General features: G+C 34.0%; 4 protein-coding genes across 6 annotated transcripts; 3 read left to right on the top strand and 1 right to left on the bottom strand.

Moving 5' to 3' along the window:
- Positions 1 to 230: 230 nt before the first annotated feature.
- Positions 231 to 4,109, top strand: LOC113868449 (serine/threonine-protein kinase SAPK3-like). Of its 2 annotated transcripts, none has more exons than XM_027504038.1 (10): positions 231 to 349; positions 574 to 725; positions 1,595 to 1,669; positions 2,344 to 2,445; positions 2,532 to 2,564; positions 2,667 to 2,759; positions 2,850 to 2,942; positions 3,048 to 3,152; positions 3,242 to 3,340; positions 3,593 to 4,109. In XM_027504038.1, the coding sequence occupies exons 2-10, from the start codon at positions 603 to 605 to the stop codon at positions 3,881 to 3,883; spliced, it is 1,014 nt and encodes a 337-aa protein (XP_027359839.1). In that variant the 5' UTR covers positions 231 to 349; positions 574 to 602; the 3' UTR covers positions 3,884 to 4,109. The 2 variants fall into 2 exon arrangements, with proteins under 2 accessions (XP_027359839.1, XP_027359838.1); XM_027504037.1 differs by having other exon boundaries at positions 2,532 to 2,585.
- Positions 4,110 to 6,298: 2,189 nt separating this feature from the next.
- Positions 6,299 to 10,213, top strand: LOC113868928. The gene is made up of 5 exons (XM_027504932.1): positions 6,299 to 6,961; positions 7,310 to 7,417; positions 7,898 to 7,942; positions 8,779 to 8,916; positions 9,788 to 10,213. The coding sequence occupies exons 1-5, from the start codon at positions 6,578 to 6,580 to the stop codon at positions 10,124 to 10,126; spliced, it is 1,014 nt and encodes a 337-aa protein (XP_027360733.1). The 5' UTR covers positions 6,299 to 6,577; the 3' UTR covers positions 10,127 to 10,213.
- A 454-nt stretch (positions 10,214 to 10,667) lies between these two features.
- On the bottom strand, positions 10,668 to 12,220 carry LOC113868929 (protein TIFY 10a-like). The gene is made up of 4 exons (XM_027504933.1): positions 12,022 to 12,220; positions 11,651 to 11,934; positions 11,504 to 11,561; positions 10,668 to 11,168 (listed from the first exon to the last, which is right to left on the bottom strand). Exons 1-4 carry the CDS (start codon positions 12,120 to 12,122, stop codon positions 11,027 to 11,029), a joined length of 585 nt encoding a protein of 194 aa, XP_027360734.1. The 5' UTR covers positions 12,123 to 12,220; the 3' UTR covers positions 10,668 to 11,026.
- Positions 12,221 to 13,910: 1,690 nt separating this feature from the next.
- On the top strand, positions 13,911 to 19,356 carry LOC113868833 (DNA repair endonuclease UVH1). Of its 2 annotated transcripts, XM_027504765.1 has the most exons (10): positions 13,911 to 14,824; positions 15,088 to 15,311; positions 15,496 to 15,584; positions 15,769 to 15,933; positions 16,785 to 17,253; positions 17,311 to 17,630; positions 17,894 to 17,983; positions 18,072 to 18,332; positions 18,499 to 18,722; positions 18,928 to 19,337. In XM_027504765.1, exons 1-10 carry the CDS (start codon positions 13,959 to 13,961, stop codon positions 19,136 to 19,138), a joined length of 2,919 nt encoding a protein of 972 aa, XP_027360566.1. In that variant the 5' UTR covers positions 13,911 to 13,958; the 3' UTR covers positions 19,139 to 19,337. The 2 variants fall into 2 exon arrangements, with proteins under 2 accessions (XP_027360566.1, XP_027360565.1); XM_027504764.1 differs by having other exon boundaries at positions 16,785 to 17,603; positions 18,928 to 19,356.
- Positions 19,357 to 19,886: the final 530 nt, after the last annotated feature.

Below are 19,886 nucleotides of genomic sequence, written 5' to 3'. Positions count from 1 at the left end.
TATTTCTCATCCTTGCTTCCATACAACATTATTCGCATTTCGCATTCTCTCTCCGCATTTTACTTTTATCATCACATATTTTTAATTAATTAATAAAGCAATATTAAATAAATTATATATTTTTAATTAAAAAAATGTTTTTCAATAAAAAAATAATTTGTTTTTAAGAGCTTGGTTCCTGGGTGTTATTATCAATAATCAATCATTAATGATTTTTGGTATGTAGAAAAGGCGAAACCGGCTCTATTTTCTGCAACAACCATACAAAAATGCCCATCCCTGACATAATTTACATCTGGACTAGGAATTTATAAGTTGCACGATCCAAGGAAGCTTGTTCTTTGTTGAGGTGATTTTCAGTTCGAACTGTTATTTGACAATTGTACATGTTTCCTATCTTCTCTCTTATTTAATTAATTTTAATTCTTCTTTGGCTTGCGTTTACCTCTTTATTATATTATATTAGGCTTCACTTTAATGTAAAATAATGTGTATATATATATATAAGGTATCAGTTTCCTATTTGGGTCCTCTCTTGGTCTAAATACTTTTGGTCTGGTCTGTGATTTTTAGCCTTGGAAGTTGGTTCGGTGAGAGAGGACATGGAAGAACGGTACGAGGAATTGAAGGACCTTGGTTCGGGGAACTTCGGAGTGGCCAGGTTGGCTAAAGACAAGAACACAGGGGAGCTTGTTGCCATCAAATACATAGAAAGGGGGAAAAAGGTTGTGAGATTTGATTCAATGAGCTAATGCTGTTGCTCCTACAAATGTTTCCCTCTACTGATTGAACTTTTCTTTGAGAATTCTGAAAATTGAAATTGATTTCTGTAGATTGCTCTTCTGGTTTGCATTGTGAAAATTGTTAAATGTTTCATATATTTTCAAATATGATTTGCTTGTCATCATCGTGGAAATTCTATTCATCTAGATTTCTAGGCTTGGTTTTTGTTGATAATATTTCTAGCTTGATGGCCAAAATCATTAGTCCTATCATAGAATATAATGATCTCAATGTGCTGGAACTTCTTTAGTCCTCTGTTTTGGAGGAAATAAAATGAGGGGTGAAAAAAATTTTGAAATTTGAATTGAAGAGAAAATTTTGAATTTTTGTTTGTAAAATCAATTATTCCTTTCTTTTTTTAACTTTTTATTCAACCAAAAAAAAAAAGAAGGAATAGTTATCTGTATTTTTTCTTCTATTTTCTTCCTTCTCGCTAGAAAGGTTACTTCTATAGTCGTGTATATTCTCTGCCGGAAGCAAAAGCAATATCATTTGCTTCTATCTTTTCTTTTTACAATGATGTTGAAATTTCGGTTGTCGTTGCATATCGGGACAACACTTTGCACCTAAAGCTGATGTGTGATGGATTTCATTTTTGTGATATTAAAAAATAATCATAGAATCTTTTTTGGTTGTGTTCTTTATCGAGCTTAATTAGCTCAGCACTATCGTTTAGAACTTTGTTGACATCGCCTGATTCTCCCGTGATGCACAATGAATTTGAACACCCTCACATTTTGTTTTCTAACAATTTCTTTCGATTTGCTTTTCATCTTCCCTTCTTCTGAGTGAGTTATGCTTGTGGTATCAGATTGATGCGAATGTTCAAAGGGAGATAGTTAACCACCGATCTTTGAGGCATCCAAATATTATCAGGTTCAAAGAGGTAAGAGTTTGTTGCATGGAATTGGACATGTTGCATTTTCTCGATAGTTATTTGCACTTGTTCTAACAGCTATCAAAATACATACCGCTTGAAACTTGTTGAGACAAAAAAAAAGAGTTCCTTAGATGTTATTGACTAATGCAGATAAAACCCATAATTCCTTTTTCAATGAGTTATCATCGCTGTCATAAATACGCCAAAAGCTATAAGGGCTGTTGCATACTATCTTGCTTGTGGACTTATTACTGCAAGAAACGAGGAAAATTGCTAATAATAAATTGCATTGTGTATTGAGAATAAACTATCCAACAACCTTAAGCGGTTAGGTGACATTAACTTTTGTTCGTTTGGTAATGTGGGTCTAATGGTAAGTCAAGAATCAACTATGCCAGTAGCTTAAGCTGTCACATAAAAACTTACGATAAGGTTTTTGTGTCTGACACTATACAAACCTTTAGCCAGGTTACTAACTACCCTGCTTCTTTAGAAATTCTTGCTAGAGAAGTCCATCAATTTGAACATATCTGCATGTACTAAATAGTTCTGTTCCTTCATTTGGATTTCCTGAAAGTGTGTCTGTTGTTCTATGAGGGCAAGGATTGAACATGATGTGTTCTATTCAGAGCTTTCAAAAGTTATATGCAAATTGTAGAAGTCAGATTTTTTTCCTGCAGGTATTTCTGACCCCTACTCATTTGGCTATTGTTCTGGAATATGCTGCTGGTGGTGAACTCTTCGAGAGGATATGCAATGCTGGTCGATTGAGTGAAGATGAGGTTGTGTGTGTGTGCGTACGTGTATAATAATCTCTACACATATCAATTTCTAGGTGATTTATTTTGATGAATTCCCTATATTACAGGCAAGATTTTTCTTCCAACAATTAATATCTGGAGTGAGCTATTGTCATTCCATGGTATATCAGAATTCCTCTCTTTTTTTCTTTTGTTTCTCATTTAAAACCCTGTCTTATATCATCTCATGCATCCCACTGCAGCAAATATGTCATAGAGATCTGAAATTGGAAAACACGTTGTTGGATGGAAATCCAGCTCCTCGACTTAAAATCTGTGACTTTGGTTTCTCCAAGGTTAATAGCTTCTCATATGAACCTTTATGGAGTAGCCCTTTCATATATTTGTTTATTGACTTTCTTATTTAATTTAATATGCTATTGCAGTCTGCTTTACTGCACTCTCATCCTAAATCTACAGTTGGAACTCCTGCATACATTGCCCCAGAAGTTTTGTCACGAAAGGAATATGATGGAAAGGTTTGTGAATTGTGCCTATTAATAATGTCAAGTAACAAACAGTGGTTGATAATAGCAAAACACTTGACACTGCTCAATTTAGTTCACACTATGGCCACTGTTTAGATTGCAGATGTTTGGTCTTGTGGTGTTACTCTTTATGTGATGTTAGTTGGATCATACCCATTTGAAGATCCAGAAGATCCTAAAAATTTTAGAAAGAGTATTGGGGTAAGCTCTTACTTCAATGAATCCCTTTATGATTAATGCCATTGATCATCCATAGAAGGAAGTTTAAACTCTTATTCTCTCATTGGCAGAGAATTATGAGTGTTCAATACATCATACCGGACTATGTACGTGTTTCTACCGAGTGTAGACATCTCCTCTCTCGTATTTTTGTCGCCAACCCTGCCAAGGTAAGTAATATTAAGATATACAAAACTATATTAATACAAGTATCTATTGTCACTTTAAAATATCTATTACCATTTTTTATTTAAATAATAATAATATTAGTTTAATTAACCAATAAAAAATTATTGTCAATAAACTCACCTAAACATATCTAGTCAAATTCATATTTCACCTTAAAAATGTAAAAATGAAATTTTTTAGTGTATTGTGTATAATGGGAATCTCTTACATTTTATCTGTCATCCTTGTTAAAGAGGATCACAATATCCGAGATAAAACAGCACATTTGGTTTCGGAAGAACTTGGCAAGGGAGATAATTGAGGCCGAGAGAAAAGGTTATGAGGAAACACCAAAGGATCAAGCAAGCCAAAGTGTGGAAGAAATCATGCGGATCATACAAGAGGCAAGGACACCAGGGCTGAAAACCAATGGTGCAGAGGACGCAGGGACAGGATCATCGAATGCTTTGCATGGTAACGAGGTTAACGAGGAAGTTGATGTTGGAGGGGACTATGCCTATGCCAAACACCTTGGCCTCATTTAGTTTGTGTTTGGGTACATTTCCTTTGATTGGTTACCAAAATAGTATGCATTCTTCGTGTGTGGGCAGGGTATAGAGTTGAATTCAACACAATGCATGTCAAATTTCAAATTTGGCCTATTTGTCAAAGTCAATTTTAAACTTCGATTTTTTAAGTATTACTTTAATATTTCCTCGCGTTTTTATACTAAAAGAATAAATAAAAATAAAGGAAAAAATAATTCATTTCGCATGCAAGTTAGGTAGAATTTTTCAAATATAATTATAATTCATTACATGATATGCAAGTGTATAAATTATATTATTTGATTTTCAATCTATAATAATAAATTTTTTTATTATTATGCACTGACACAAACACGAACTAACAAGTTATTCAGAATTTTTTTTATATCAAACTTGTAAAATTTGCCAATGACTTTTTTTAATCAATTATCAATAGTTAATTATTCTTTATAAAATAAGTATATTACCTGATTATTTAAATCTAATAAAAAATAGAAAAAAAATACAAAAATCAAGTTTCAGATGACTTTTATCTTTCCTCCATTTGTATTTATATTCGAAGACTGATTGAGCGGCATACGTAATTATTCCTGTGATTCATTTATTTATATTTGTATTTTTTTATTTAATATAATTTTAAAATTTTCAACTGTACTGTTACTGCAATTATAATCTTAATTATATTTTTTCAAGTTTAAAATAATGTAAAGTATAATGGCGGAAGAAATTTTACAGAATTAATGAAATAAAAATGAATTAATAGGAGAAATAAACCGATGCGATAAGAAATTAAAATTAATTTGAAGGTAATTGAGGATGTTGGTTATTTTTTTAGTTTTTGTATGTCTTAAACTATAAGTATAAAGGAATGAGAATAGTGCATTATTTTTCTTCTCCTTCTCTTGCTCAAAACTTCAATTAGTTTGAAAGTAGCTATACAAGAGACTAAAATGTACACACAATTTTCAAAGTAGTTACTAGTTGAAAGAAATTAAAAGATTATAGGTTATTAGCACGAGGAACAGATCTACAGAACTTGACTGGGATGAGCCGAAAATAAACACATGTAAATATATACGATAATATAAGTAAATTACAATATTATATATGCTAAAAAAAGCCATATATTAATAAAGTACTAATTGTTATGCTTAACCTTAATAATATAATACGTGTAATTATTAATATAAGTACTGTAGGTTAATGTCAATATTCTAATTTATGATAATAGGAATATGAAGTACCAATGATTATATCAATTTCCTATATTAATAAATTTGTCTACTGATATGATGAATTATGTTATTGATGTAAATCCAATTCCATCTCTACTTAGACAAATAATATATGAAATGGAACATAACAAATCATTAATTTTTTTCTCCCATCAATGTATAACATTTTTTGTAATATTTTTTTTATATAAACTTTAAGCCTATCTATATTTTATATAGAATTGAGGGTGGAGAATGGGGGCCATCCTTGCCGCCCTTGGATATACTCAAATCTGTACTTCTACTATTATTAAAAAGAATTAAATATATCACATTAAATAGTTTTAATTATTTTTAAAAAAGAGCATTAAATGATTTTTTGGGTTTTAAATATTTGAACACCTTTTTTTGTGTGTGTGAAGCAAAAAATTGTGAAACATTTTGCTTGTAATGTGGGATTTTATGCTTTCAGTTAAATTAGAAGTTTTCAACACTGTTGAAAAATTAATGAAACTTTCTATTAATGAATTTGTGTGTTTGGGTAAACTTCACTTTAAATCATTTTGCATTTGTGTTGTTAAAAATAAACTCAAAATAAAATAATTGATGTTCAAATAAATTTATTTTATGATTAAGATTACAGTAAAATTTGGCATAAAATTTTACATGCTAAAGCAGAAGTTACGCAAGACACGATTTGGTTCATAACAAAACTGGGAACTGAAATTCCATAAAAAATAAGATGCAAACACAAAGTCAAACAATTTGAAAAAGAAGAATAAGGACATTTGAACTAAACCACGTTTGAGTGATTATGAACGAGAAACCATGCATATACTATATTTAATGAAGTCCCAAAGAATCCTACACATCTTGCACGTAGGCTTTTAGATTAAGGATTAGTTTGGTTAACTGTTTACTAAAATTTGGTATAGAAAATATATAAAAGTCTTAACAAAAAAAATATCACTTTTTTTTTTATTTGAGTCACGAAAACTTGAATATATATTATGGTTAATGTGATACCATATAATACTCTTAAGGTAAAAATAGAATGCATAATTAACTATTAATTGAGTTATAGTATTATTCATGATGACAATATTTCATTATTATAATAATTTCTTTACCGCTAACCTCTTTGGCTAATAATTGAGCTCAATTATGTTACCACTTTCTGGATTTGTTTTTATTTTTTCCAGCAGCAGGAACCTAAGAAACAAAACAACACTTCTTGCAACATAGTCACATGATTCATCACCACAAACTGCGACTGAAAATGACAAAATTTGTTCAATCTGAAGCCCATCTCATTTCTCTTTCACTCTTTATCTTCACTTTTGAATCATTATGATATGATAACCCTTGTTTCCATTTCATTTGCATTGCCACTGTTCTATCCCACTTCTTTTCCTTTGGTCAACGCCCTATCTTATCCGTTTTCTTGGTTTTGATCTTCTTCTTCTCAAACTCTTCAATGGGTCGTAGGCACAATGAACCAAACTCTACTCTGTTAAACCGTTTGGTTCTCCTCTTTGTCTGTTTTGCTTCGTGCGGTTTGGTCTACGTTTTCCTCTCTGCGGTGCTCGCCAGCACCACAACCAGAAGCTCTTCAATTTCAGAGTTTGGAACATTGGTCGAAGGTGGTGGTCTGCAGAATGCTAAAGGGTGTTGTAGGGGGATTGAAAATTTTGAGCTTTGGGGTGCATCTGTGAAGTGGGGTTCTGATTTTAAATTCAACAGTTCTGAAGGATGCTGCAACGCGTGTAAATCCATGTGTACTGGGAAAGATGGGCCTTGTCTCTGTGATACTTGGGTGTTTTGTGGGAATCGTCAAGCTTGTGGATCCAAGTTTGGTGAGGTAAGTTAAGTGAGGTGCTATTCAATTCTCTCCCCAGTTTGTGTTTTGCTGATTTAGAAGTTGTCACTGTTTGAAGATCTGTGGATTTGCCATTTGGGTTGATGTTTTTGGATTTACTCTTGGATGTTTAGCAAATTAAAACAATGGGAACCATTTTGGATGAGTCATGAGTGTTAGTTTCTATTCTGGCTTTGTGCAAATTCTTTTGGAGTGAGTTTGTGCAGGATAGGCATTTAATTCATAGCTGTAATTCTAGACCTGTTTTTGTTTGAGATTCAAATTTTATTCTTTTAATCAAAATTTTCACTTGGAGCTTAGAAGTCATTGCATTTAATTTCATTGTTGCAGTGTTGGTTGAAGAAACAGAAGGACAGCTTAGCTCCTGAACGGCAAGATGGAGTGCCTCCAGGCGAAATAGTTGGTTGGACTTCTGGTCTCATCTTTGGGAAAGGAGAGGTAAGAGATTTTTTTTGGAGTAATAATTTTTATTTATGAAAGTGTTTCTTGTCAATCATGCTACAAATTTGACTTGATAGTTGTAGTCTCAGAACAATATTTGCATCAAACTTGTGCTTGGTTATTGATTTGATATTCTTGTTCGGATAGTTTAGAAATGCATCATTTATCAGAATCAAATTTTCAAATGTTGTATTAAATGTGTTCTGATGCTAAATATCTTCAAAACACATGTTTTTTCTGTTGTTTATAGTAAGCTTTGTTTCTTTTCTGCTTCAACAATTTAGTTGATTCTGAATGGTGATGACGTGTACAGTATGGATCTAATTGGATCTTTGGCCAATTACCCACGTTGTAAAATTGTCTTCTCTTTCCATTGATGCTATATCTTTTCACTGTCTTTCTGATGAGTTACATATTTGGAATGTTATTAATTTATGAAGGTTTTTTCAAAATTCTTTCTAATTCATCTATTTTCAGGGTATTATTGGACTGGAAACTGAATATGGAACACTTCATATTAAAGTAAGTGCTGATGCTCATGTTGCATTTGCACCAATTACATGTTGTTTGAGTAAAGTTAGGCATTGAAATATATTATTTCTAGAAGCACATTGGTATACTTTGATAAAAAAGGTTCTGGAGGCAAATAGAATACTTGCCAATAGTCTATGCCTGGTCAGGATGTAATCTACATGTGTTTGATTTTCAATGTCTATTTGTTTGATCTCCTTGTCCCAGGGGACCACCAAATCTCTCTTATTGTACGTGTTTGGATTTTCAATAGGAGATCGTGAAATCATTATCTTCTTGGGAAATATACATTGAAGAGATACATCAGAATGAACAGAATCTGAAAGATTTTCTTCTCTTATTCAATGTTAATTTCATGTGTGGCTACAAATCATACAAACAGACTTAGATCCCACATTCAACCCAAAACCTTTAGGCATTTGATTATGAGTTGTTGTCACTTATATATTGCTCAACTTATTCTTTCGTACCTAATGTGAGACTTACTTCATTCATACTTGTTATATCAACAATGGAAAACCTCACAATTTTAATAGATCATTGAGAAGATGAAGTGTTCCTTGTACAATTTAGAAAGACATCTTTATATGCTGATTTACTTAAAATAATTACTGGTTTATTGACTTTGAAAAGGGATGCTCTTGTTTTCTGACATTCTGTCAAGCGGGATGTCAACTTACTGCTTCTGTTAATACCTGATGTATCTTCCGTGGCTCTTTTTTTTTTTTTTTGCTTACATTATGAATCCCTGCTAGTTTGTATTTTGAAATTGTGCAGTGGTGAGTGAGGAATATGGTTAACTCTTGGAGATTCTTTATTTGGTGCAGCTCTTTCCTGACTGTGCCCCACATTCTGTTGCCTACATTCTAGACTTGTTGGTTTTGCACCATTGTGCTGGCTGCCAATTTTACCGTGCAGAGAGCCGAGGTCAGTCATGGGACTCGGAAGGAAACCATATAGACAATGTAAGACTGATTTTCCCATCTGATGCATGATCGGACACACACACATTTAGATCTATATCACATATCTGTGCAAATTATGTTATGAATTTCTGCAATAAAATCTCATTCTCATGCATTAGTTACTTTTTTGTTCAATTCTGTATTCTGCATTAGTCACTGTTAATTGCCCCATTACAAAGTATGATTTTGTTGAGGACCTTAGATCTATGTTTACTGTTTCTGGTAGTTTAAAATATAGATTATTATCAGTATGAACAGCTTGCATGGTTAAGGATGTAAAATTCAAAACTCACCAAAAATGATAAAATTATGAAGCCAAATCACTGTGAATTTTGATACAAAAATCACTGTGAATTATGTTGAGGCAATTCAATCAATAGGTCTCTGGATTTTGTTAGGTCAAGCATGAGCTTTGTTTGCACTTTCGCATAGCGGGAGAGTTGACCCTTGAAGAATAGACATTCTATAATCGGTGCTTCACTACAAAAAGTGCCACTTTTTCTTTTGCTAAAATGAATTTCGATGTGCCCCACCATTATATATTAAAAAATAGTCAATCCCTTTTAAGATTTATTTCTTTCCCTTTCTGTGTTTTCATATGGAGTAGGCGAGTCTTATGTAAAAAATCTTGATACATTCTTACGTGGCATCAATATATTTTCTGTCCCTGAAAAATGAAAATATAACATTTGATTAAAATAACAAATACAGTCTCTTTTACATGTTATTGTACGCTTGTTGAGGTCATTTTCATATTCCAAAAGGGAAAAGAAAAAATTTATTTGCATATTCACGGCTCACTCACAATGCAAGCCATAATGTTTATTATAGTGTTTGGATAATAGTAACTCCGTGAGTGCTCATTTTACAGGCTGCTTTTGGTCCTCCTTATGCATTAATTCAAGGAACGTTAGAAGCCCAAGGTATAGCATTCAATAAACTTCCCATGGAAGATTGTCCATTCATTAGAAGGGGTTCAGTTGCTTGGATTGGTTCTGGTCCTGAATTCTTTATTAGCCTAGCTGATCATTCAGAGTGGAAACAAGAATACACTGTTTTTGGTTCTGTTCTACCAGAAGACTTGAATATTGCTGAGAGAATTGCTACTCTACCCACAATATCTGATGTTTGGAACAATGTTAACGTGACCGTTTTGGAAAAACCTGTTTCCTTGTTGCTCCGAAGGATCGAGAAAAGCCATGTAGTTTGAAAATTTGAAACAAGCCGTTCATTGTTCATGCATGTAGATTGCCATTCTTTTGGTCCGAAACTCATATATACGTGTTTTATTCTGCTTTTACTTTTTTGGATTGTTGTTTGCTCTAAGTTCAAGTAATGAATTCGTTTTGAGAAAGGCTTAAAGAGGGAATACAATACAAAGTTTTTATGTCGCAGGAAGAGTTCTTATGAACAATAAACATCGTATCTGAGGACATTTTATAATAACAATGCTAAGTAATAATTTCATACAATTTTTTAACATTCCAAATTTGTTCGATTGTTCTCATATTACAGCTCAGTCTACCTCATTTTCTGCAATCTACATTCTTATTTTACCTCGTAAGCAGGAATGAAATATGTAAGTTTATCGGGATTATGTAATTAGCAACTGTCTTTCTATAAAACCCAAAAAACGCTTAAAAGCTTTAATTTTTCGTTTTAACCCCAAGAATCAACAATCATGATATCAAGTGTTGAGGAACATGACATACTAGGATAATTTGAGAGAAGGGATGTGAAAACATGAGAGGAAAAAATGAAATTTACTGGATAACAGAATGTTTTTAAGCTCACATACTAGCAGGAAAGCAAATAAATTATACAAAGTGGCTACTCTAAAAAATAATCTAATTAACTCTAACTTCGCTATCCAAATTACAATTTCACTCCAAAATTACACTTTTGAGTATGGTAATAGCATGCATTAGCAACAACATTCACAAATATATAATTGTGATCATGGCATACGCCCCTAAATGTGAGCATGAGGCTAATGATAGCCCCACAAATTGTTAAGACTCCATGCAGCAAATAACATCGACCAAGCCTTTTGAAGTCTACAAGAATCAATTGATGCTATAGTATTCTGAACTTTGTTCAACAAAAGTAGTTAAAATAACACAAAGCTGGAGCTGCTCTCAGATTCCTCTTGTGGCGATTTAGGTGCTAAGCCGAGCCACGACATCGATTCAGCCGACTTATTGAAATTTGCCATGGAATTGCTTGTTTGATATGGTGCTCTGGCAGCAATTCTACAGAAACATCAATAATAAATATAAATCAATTGATCCAAAACTGCAAATATATATATTTTTTAAAATTACATAGCTTTTAGAGGAAAACCTTGTTAATGTGTTAATTTCCATGAATCAAACTATTTGAAATGTAGAAGTAAGGGGAGACTTTTGTTAGCAAAAGGAAGAGGAGGAGGAAAAGGGAACAAGAGGCCCAATACCAATTCAACTTTTGAATCAATCACTTCAATTCTTATATTGCTTAGAAGTTTGAGACATGGAGGCAATCAAAATACTTCGCAGTTAAAATTTCCCCAATTTGTTTAAGACTTAAGAGAGTTCAGCATACATACCTATTCCTCCTTTTCTCCAAGAACCGATGAAGTGAGGCTTTCCTAGCCATTGGTAGATCTGAAAAAAATTAAAACAATGAATCAGAAATGAATAAACCGAGACATAAATTCTCATCTTCTCAAACATTAAAGGTCCAAAAGAATTACCACAAACAAGAGACTTGGATGGTGCTTGAGGATGCTTCTGAATGGAATTGTTGGCAGGGCTAGGGAAGATATTATTATGATAAGGAAATGGACTACTAGAAATTGCAGAGTTTCTCATTGCATTAGCACGGTTGTTCGTGCTTTGAGAGATTCCTTTTCTACTGGCTAAGGACATGATGTCCTTGGCTTTTTCGGCTGGAAAATCATCAAAGACTAAAACTTTCCCATCATAAAATATTGTCAATTGGGCACCTCTAGGCTCCTTGGTCAATGGCTTCATAACACTGCAAAACAAGGAATATCATACATTAACTACTGAATATTGGCTATTTTCCATCCAGAATGAAAAATCATTGACAAAGAGAACAAACCTGGAATTTCCCAAGTTTGGAATCTCTTCTACAAAATGATGAGGGGGAGAAGGAAATTGTTGAGAGAGTAACTCAGAAGCTGTGAGATTCCATGGATTCATGTTGTTCTCCAAGAGAGGGTAACAACACAACTAGAATTGAAGATGGGTGTGAGAATGAAGGAGTGATATGAGAGCATAAGCATAGCCGGGTAGTTAATGATTATTGAAAGCTTATCTTGATTTTATAAATGTATGGAAATAAAGCACGAGGAATATGTGTTTTTAGTTTTATATTTATGTTTTCACTTTTAAATGACAGCTGCATTGCCGGCAACAACCAACTTGTCAAGGTTACATCGTTCATTCACTTGTTGATGCTTCCTTTTTGCTCGCATAACTCCACCACGTGTTATTTGCCTCCTTTCCAAACGCCAAAGGTTATTCCCTACCTTCTAAAATATCTAAAATACAATTAGCATTGTTTTTCACGTGGGTTGCCTTAATGCCCTGCACGTTTGTTAACTATATAGCAAATATCTTGCGTACGTACTTTTCTTTTTTATTTTGATAAAATATAACAAATTTAAAATAATTTAGAATAAGAAAGCACACGATTATTTTTAAATTGTATTGGTGAATTACGCTAAGGTGGAATGAAAAGGGTTTTTATGTTGACTCTAACCAAAATTGTAGAGGCAGTTTGAGTTGACGAATATAATGCAATTTTTAGTTTTAATAGGAAGCCATGTAAAATTCAAGATAGATAAGAACCCTACATTACGTTAACTCCTATGAAAAAGCCCACTCTTTAACTCCAAAAATCATTTCATTCGTTAAAACATTTTTCTAAATGCTCGCTTTATCTGTTGAGTTACTAAATTAGGAGTGTTTATGTGTTTTAAGATCGAATCAATAGATTCGATCATTCAACTCAACAAAATTAAAAATTAGCGGTTTAATTTAGATAAACAAGTCAATTTAGGTTAAAAAAAAAGGTTGAAACTTAATAAAGTTCGAGTTAGGTTGCAAGTTTATAATTTTAAAGTACAATCTAATTTAATAAATCTAATGACTTATTTTATATATAATTTTTTTTGTTAACTTTATACTATTTTATTTTTTCTCAATTTGTTTAAAATAAAAATTTAAAAATTAACAAATCATTTGATCTTTCAATTTTTTTTCTCATCTAGTTTAATCTAGATTTAACCCAGATTATATACCTAAGTATGATGAATGAATCTACCACTAACTTTACTTAAACGATGTTGAACAGTTTATCAATTAGACAAACTTCCAGTTGATTTTTTAATTTTTAAATGTTGTACATACATTGCTTTAAATTATAAAATAAATATTGAATTATATATTTTATAATTTATAAAAATTTGTTAAAGTGTATTTTTTGCATATATTATTTTACTCTTTATTTAAAATAAATATTAAACTATTCGTACTATATTATATTTTAAAATAAATAAATTTTTATTGTTTTTAATAGATTTATTATTTGAAATATTAGAATTGAACTATTAATTATAAGTAAAATTTTTATTTTTTTATATAATATTGTATATGCTAACATGACTATTTAATTTAATTTTCTGATTTAAGTTGAAACAAAAATTTTATCAAAACTAATCCAACTTAACCTATAAAATTTTGATTGAGTGAAGTTACTTTTTATATTAAAACTTATAGCCAACACAACCCATGAATGCCGGCTAAAACCTTGTTTTGTAGGAATGCGAACTCCATACTAAGTAGTTAGAAATAGTATAATGAAAATGGAAAAAGATTTGATGGGCCTCAATTAGTCATTGGACCAACCCAATCCCCAAAATGGGTGAATGAGCCGGCCCAACTTAAGCAGAGACTTGAGTTGAGTCGATTTCGCGGTAAAGTGGAAATAAACAACCGCGCGCGAAACTGGTTTGGGCGAGCAGAGTGTAATCGATGGTTCAATTCCACGAGCACATAATCACAGAGCTTCTAGAAGATTCTAATGGCGGTCTCGTGGTGCTTTCTTCGGGTCTCTCTCTGTCGAAGCTTGTTTCTTCGCTTCTCCTTCTACACTCTTCTTCTCAGGGCACTCTTCTCCTCCTTCCTCCATCCACTTCCCTCAAATCCAGAATCATTTTCGACCTCAAAACCCTAAACCCCCAATTCAACCAAATTCCTGCCGAAATCACCGCCGATCTCCCCGCTCACCACCGCCACGCTCTCTACTCTTCTGGCAACATCTTCTTCATCACGCCGCGGATCCTGATCGTCGATCTCTTAACTAACAAGCTTCCAACCTCCAAAATCTCGGGACTCGTTTTGCTCAACGCGCACTCGCTCTCCGAGACCTCCACCGAAGCGTTCATAGTTAGGATTTTCCGGTCACTCAACCGTGACGCTTATGTTCGGGCGTTTTCCGACAAACCGCACGCGATGGTGTCGGGGTTCGCGAAGGCGGAGCGAGCGATGAAGTGTCTGCACGTGCGGAAGCTGCACCTGTGGCCGAGGTTTCAGGTGTACGTTTCGGAGGAACTGGAGAAGGATCCGCCGGAGGTGGTGGATGTAAGGGTGCCAATGACGAAGTACATGGTGGGGATTCAGAAAGCGATTGTTGAGGTAATGGATGCGTGCTTGAAGGAGATGAGGAAGACCAACAAGGTTGACGTGGAGGATTTGACGGTGGAGAACGGGTTGTTCAAGTCCTTTGATGAGATTGTGAGGAGACAGTTAGATCCAATTTGGCATACTTTGGGGAAAAAGACTAAGCAGCTCGTCTCAGATCTTAAGACCCTGAGGAAATTGTTGGATTATCTAGTCAGGTCTTTCATTGATTGCGTTGCGTTATTCATTTGTCTTGTGGGTATAGTATAAATAAGCTATAGTGTTAAGTTTAACTTTCAAATTGTGAGGTGTGAGGACAGATAGCCTTGGTATTTGGGTAATATACGTGTGGCATTTTATTTGTCTTCAATGGATTTTGTTGTTGGAGTAACCTCGGTAGTTGGAATTTTAGCTTTAAATTTTTCGGGTGAAGAATGTATTCCTTACTGTAGGGACTGATTGTGTGGCTTCGTCTTGATAGGTATGATGCAGTGACTTATTTGAAATATTTGGATACCCTGAGAGTGTCAGAGAGTTTTCGATCTGTTTGGATATTTGCGGAGGCAAGCTATAAGATATTTGACTTAGCAAAGAAACGAGTTTTTCATCTTGCAAGGTCGGATGGTGTGAAATTTGATGGGTCTAGTAAGGGTGTCAAAAACAAACAGAGAAAGGTCAAGGGTGATGACAAAGACATTGAAGAAGGTAAAATTGTATTATTATGTTCTGTTTGGTGTTTTATTCTGGCATGGATCTTGATTCTGTTACATTGGTTAACTCCATAGAAAATTAACATTAAAAAAATAATGAGAGGATGTGGCATGCCATGCCAAGTGTAGGATGGCATTTTTGTCAGATTAATTTTTATTTTAATGCTTGCGTTGTGTAGCATTTGGTGGTACTTCATCGACTGGTTCAAATGCTGGCTCAGTTTTGGAGGAAGTCTTGGAAGAAGCACCAAAGTGGAAGGTCTTACGTGTGAGTCTGTGAGTTCCAATTCTAGAAAGTCTCTGGCGTATGTTCATTTTGATTGATTTGATATGTGAGACTAACAAAGATTAATGTGGTATTGTTTCAGTTCCTATGTTTTTAGCTTACTTGTTTTGGTTGAACTTGATATATGTTTGATATTTTGGGCTGACTCTTGGTTATGTCATTATAGGAGGTTCTCGAGGAGGTAGAAGAGGAAAGACAAAAGCAAGGTGGGTTGAGAGAAGAAGCATTGGCTGAAGGTGAAGACACCAATAATGGCATTGTATTAGTGGCATGTAAAGATGAAAGGTCATGCTTGCAGCTGGAAGAATGCATCACCAACAGTCCAAAAAAGGTGTTCCCCCCCCCCCCCCTCTCCTTGTGATATGTTGTCTTACAAAGTGTAATCTCAATGTCACTTTTTCTATTTTCTTCACTCAGTTTAATTGGTGATAGTAATAAAATTTATATGGTCTGCGAGCTCATCAGCTTCAATATTCGCTGCCAAATTTAACCAGACTTCGCTGAATCCTTTCTGAAATACATGATTTCCTTGGCTAAAATTTGTTGTAGTTTTAAAAAGATTTTGAGGCAAAGTAATATGGAATTGACATTGTTGATGGCAATAGTTGGATAACTACATTACTACTTACTAGAAGATTTAAGGAGAGGTTGGGAAGCGAAAAATTCTCAAATCAATTTTTGGCCAATGACTTTAGGTCCTTGGTTCTTTTTATTGTAGTTTATAATGTCGATGGGTGACGACTTCCATGGATCCTGTAAAAGGTGGCAATGGCATAGTGGGGCATGGATGCACCCAATTAAGTGCCTTTTAATTTTATGAAATATATTGCAGTTTCTTAGCTTTCATTACTAGCACTGTGACCACAGATTGGCAATGTAAGTGCTGCATTTTAACTTTAATCTGTAGTTTGAATGCTGAAAGCTGTTGAAAGCCTTTCTTATTATATTATCTTCAATGTGATTTCTTGTTCATTTTGATGATTTTGCTATATGTTTATAATAGATTGCTATTAGAAGTTACTTGGTGTGCTATATATTTGCTGTGTATAGCCTGATGCTTTTTGCAATTATGATTAAGGTTTGCAGGTATAGATTCCTTTTCATAGTTTCTATTGGCTGACAACCAACTGGACTAGATAAAACTGACTTTCATACCCTGTTTACTATTTGTTATTCTTGAAGGTCATGCATGAAGAATGGAAAAAGTACTTACTGAACAAAGTACAGCTGCGTGACATTGCACACAAGAATAAGAATAAGAATAAGAATAAGAAGCCCAAGGATCCCAAAGGTTTTGGGATTCTTGATGGAGTTACTCCCATAACACCTGCTCAGAATGCAGAAACCACCAGCATTAGTAAGCAGGAGCACGATGCACTTTTGGCAGCAGCATCGGAGCTAAGAAATCTTGCTGAAAATGACCTTGTTGAGGATAACCCTCAGTCTGAATTTGGTGGAAGGGGTCATGCAAAAAGAAAGAGAAAAGTGGGGGATAGAACTAGCCCAGTCATTGTTGATGGCTCTAGAGTTCAGAACAATAATGAAGAGGAACCAACAAGTGATAAAATCAGGATGTTTGATTCCAAAAATAAAGTTCATGCAGATGAGGCTAATCCTGTCACTGCTGTTAGACTTTGTGAAGCTGTGCAGGGTGGGACATCTGTGGACAACATAGTTCTTCGAAGGCATACTAACCTTGATGCTGCAGTAAGAAATGGGAAGCCATTACCACCAGTACATTTTTATGCTCTAGAAAGTGATCAGCCTATACTGGATATATTAAAGCCCTCTATAATCATTGTTTACCATCCAGACATGGCTTTCGTTAGGGAAATTGAAGTGTACAAAGCTGAGAATCCCTCCAAAAGGTTGAAAGTATATTTTCTTTTCTATGAAGATTCAACTGAGGTTCAGAAGTTCAAGGCTAGTATTAGTAGAGAGAATGGAGCATTTGAATCTTTGATTAGGCAAAAATCTATGATGATGATTCCAGTTGACCAGGTTTGTTTTACTTCTCTACTTTTCCTAGTTTGTTTCTCATTTTGTTGTCGGTTGCTTCCTGGCCTGGGTCCATTGTTTTGGACACTATTACTTTCTGTGGAGCAAGATGGAGTGGCATGTTGTTCAAACTTGTTCTTTACTGGTTTCATTTTCCTTTGTTTGCCTTTATTTTTTGTCTGGTGGATATCCCTGCTGTTAATCAGAGAGGGTATGTCGCATAGTATATTGGTGTAGCATTTTCTTCCATTAATAAACAGTTTCTGATTTTTTTTCTTTGGCTGTTCTATCAGAGTTCAAATTTAGTGTTAGATTCAATTACTCCTCATAATTCCATAACCAGAAAGGCAGGGGGGAGAAAGGAGGTTGATAAAGAAATGCAGGTGTCTGATATTTTCTTACATACGATGTATGGTCTTTGATTCTTATACTTTCGAGATAATTTATAGTTTGGGAATTTCAACATTTCAGGTCATTGTGGACATGCGGGAGTTCATGAGCAGCCTTCCGAATGTTCTTCATCAGAAGGGAATGCGCATCATTCCTGTGACCCTAGAAGTTGGTGACTATATTCTATCACCATTAATTTGTGTGGAAAGGAAAAGTATTCAAGATCTCTTTATGAGCTTCACATCAGGTCGACTATATCACCAGGTGGAGACAATGGTGCGGTATTACAGGATACCTGTCCTCTTGATTGAGTTTTCACAGGACAAGAGCTTTTCATTCCAGGTTTTTTTTTACCTCAATAATATATCATTTCTGCTGGTTCTTTGTTTCTTTGGCTTTGATAGAAATGATTATTCAACCATTGTATATTTCTATTGCATTGCATAAGATTAGTATTTTTATGTGAAGTTGCGAATGACATTAGACCTTTCATGAATATCTTTTCCAGTCTGCTAGTGATATTGGGGATGATGTGACACCAAAAAGCATTATATCAAAGTTGTCATTGCTTGCTCTACACTTTCCTCGGCTAAGAATAATCTGGTCTCGAAGTTTGCATGCTACTGCTGAGATATTTGCTTCGCTGAAGGCAAATCAAGACGAGCCTGATGAAACGAAAGCAATCAGAGTGGGTGTCCCCTCGGAAGATGGAATCGTGGAAAATGACGTGAGGTATGTTGGTTTCTCGAGTTGGAACTCTTCCTAGGATGAAGTGAAAACGTGTCCTTCACATTACAGGAAGATGATCACATGGGTCCCCTGAATATATTGTTTGTAATTATATGAAACATTATTTTAGAACTGAAGAGCTCCGACTCATTCGAACTGATTCATTTTTTGTTCTCAATATAAATTTAGTGATTTATTGCTGTCACAGGGCTGAAAATTACAACACATCGGCTGTGGAGTTCCTAAGACGACTTCCAGGTGTAACAGATTCAAACTACAGGGCCATAATGGATGGGTGCAAGAGCTTGGCAGAACTTGCACTTCTTCCTGTAGAGAAGCTTGCGGAATTAATGGGTGGTCATAAAGCTGCTCGAACTCTCAGAGATTTTCTAGATGCTAAATATCCAACTTTGTTGTGAGGTCAATTTTGACAACTCATTTGTATAAGAGGTACTGACAATTTATTCTTCTATCTTTTCGATTCTACTTCAGTGGGTTATGAGGGTAGTCCGTTGGTGGAAATTAGAAAACAGACCATTGAGTTACTATTTAACATTCTCACTCGTGGTTCATTCTGTTGTAATTTTTCAATATTGTATTATCTCATTATTTTTATTTTATAAAATGTGTATTCTCGTTATTTCACCAGTTTTATTTTTTTTTTTTATGTTTGTGTCAGATTTTATTTTTTGAGAGCCGAGGCATGTTATCGTTTTTCTTATTCGGATAACAAAATTTTCGTAGTTACAGCATTTTATTTACTTTGAAATAGGCAGGTTAACGAGTATTTAAAATATCGAAATACTTGTTTTGGACTCTTGAAAATCCATGTTGGGTATATTTTTAAGTTCGTTTTGAGCTACACTTCAATTTGGTCCAATGAATCTAACTCGGATATCATTTAATATTTTAAAAAAAAAGAAGAAAATAGTGATAAATTATTGGACCTTTTAGCCTAAATTAACACACATTGCAAAATATGTTGTATTGGCATCAGTTATTTTGAAATATATTTTAATTTTTACTTTTAAAATTTAATAATCCAATAATGTGTAAGTAAAATTTATGCATTTTATCTAAATGTCAAGTCAATTCAGTCTCGACAGAATCATCAGTGATCAAATTAAAAAATTTGTTTGATTAAATCTCTTTAACCTAACCCATAAG

The sequence above is a fragment of the Abrus precatorius genome, unplaced genomic scaffold, assembly GCF_003935025.1.
Source record: "Abrus precatorius isolate BTA unplaced genomic scaffold, Abrus_2018 Scaffold6, whole genome shotgun sequence".
NCBI classification, from domain to species: Eukaryota; Viridiplantae; Streptophyta; class Magnoliopsida; order Fabales; family Fabaceae; genus Abrus; species Abrus precatorius.
The sequence above is the reverse complement of the archived record's forward strand: the minus strand, read 5'-3'. Positions and strand labels throughout refer to the sequence as shown.

Excerpts from the sequence above, each read along its gene's own strand:
- LOC113868449 (XM_027504037.1), top strand. The coding sequence starts at position 603 with ATGGAAGAACGGTACGAGGAATTGAAGGACCTTGGTTCGGGGAACTTC. Across the intron at positions 2,760-2,849 it reads GTGACTTTGGTTTCTCCAAG|TCTGCTTTACTGCACTCTCA; the intron begins GTTAATAGCTTC and ends ATGCTATTGCAG. Across the intron at positions 3,153-3,241 it reads ATTTTAGAAAGAGTATTGGG|AGAATTATGAGTGTTCAATA; the intron begins GTAAGCTCTTAC and ends TCTCATTGGCAG.
- LOC113868928 (XM_027504932.1), top strand. The coding sequence starts at position 6,578 with ATGGGTCGTAGGCACAATGAACCAAACTCTACTCTGTTAAACCGTTTG. Across the intron at positions 6,962-7,309 it reads GTGGATCCAAGTTTGGTGAG|TGTTGGTTGAAGAAACAGAA; the intron begins GTAAGTTAAGTG and ends TCATTGTTGCAG. Across the intron at positions 7,943-8,778 it reads ATGGAACACTTCATATTAAA|CTCTTTCCTGACTGTGCCCC; the intron begins GTAAGTGCTGAT and ends TATTTGGTGCAG.
- LOC113868929 (XM_027504933.1), bottom strand. The coding sequence starts at position 12,122 with ATGAATCCATGGAATCTCACAGCTTCTGAGTTACTCTCTCAACAATTT. Across the intron at positions 11,935-12,021 it reads CCAAACTTGGGAAATTCCAG|TGTTATGAAGCCATTGACCA; the intron begins GTTTGTTCTCTT and ends CTTGTTTTGCAG. Across the intron at positions 11,562-11,650 it reads ATCCAAGTCTCTTGTTTGTG|ATCTACCAATGGCTAGGAAA; the intron begins GTAATTCTTTTG and ends AATTTTTTTCAG.
- LOC113868833 (XM_027504764.1), top strand. The coding sequence starts at position 13,959 with ATGGTTCAATTCCACGAGCACATAATCACAGAGCTTCTAGAAGATTCT. Across the intron at positions 15,312-15,495 it reads TGACAAAGACATTGAAGAAG|CATTTGGTGGTACTTCATCG; the intron begins GTAAAATTGTAT and ends TGCGTTGTGTAG. Across the intron at positions 17,984-18,071 it reads AGGTTGATAAAGAAATGCAG|GTCATTGTGGACATGCGGGA; the intron begins GTGTCTGATATT and ends TCAACATTTCAG.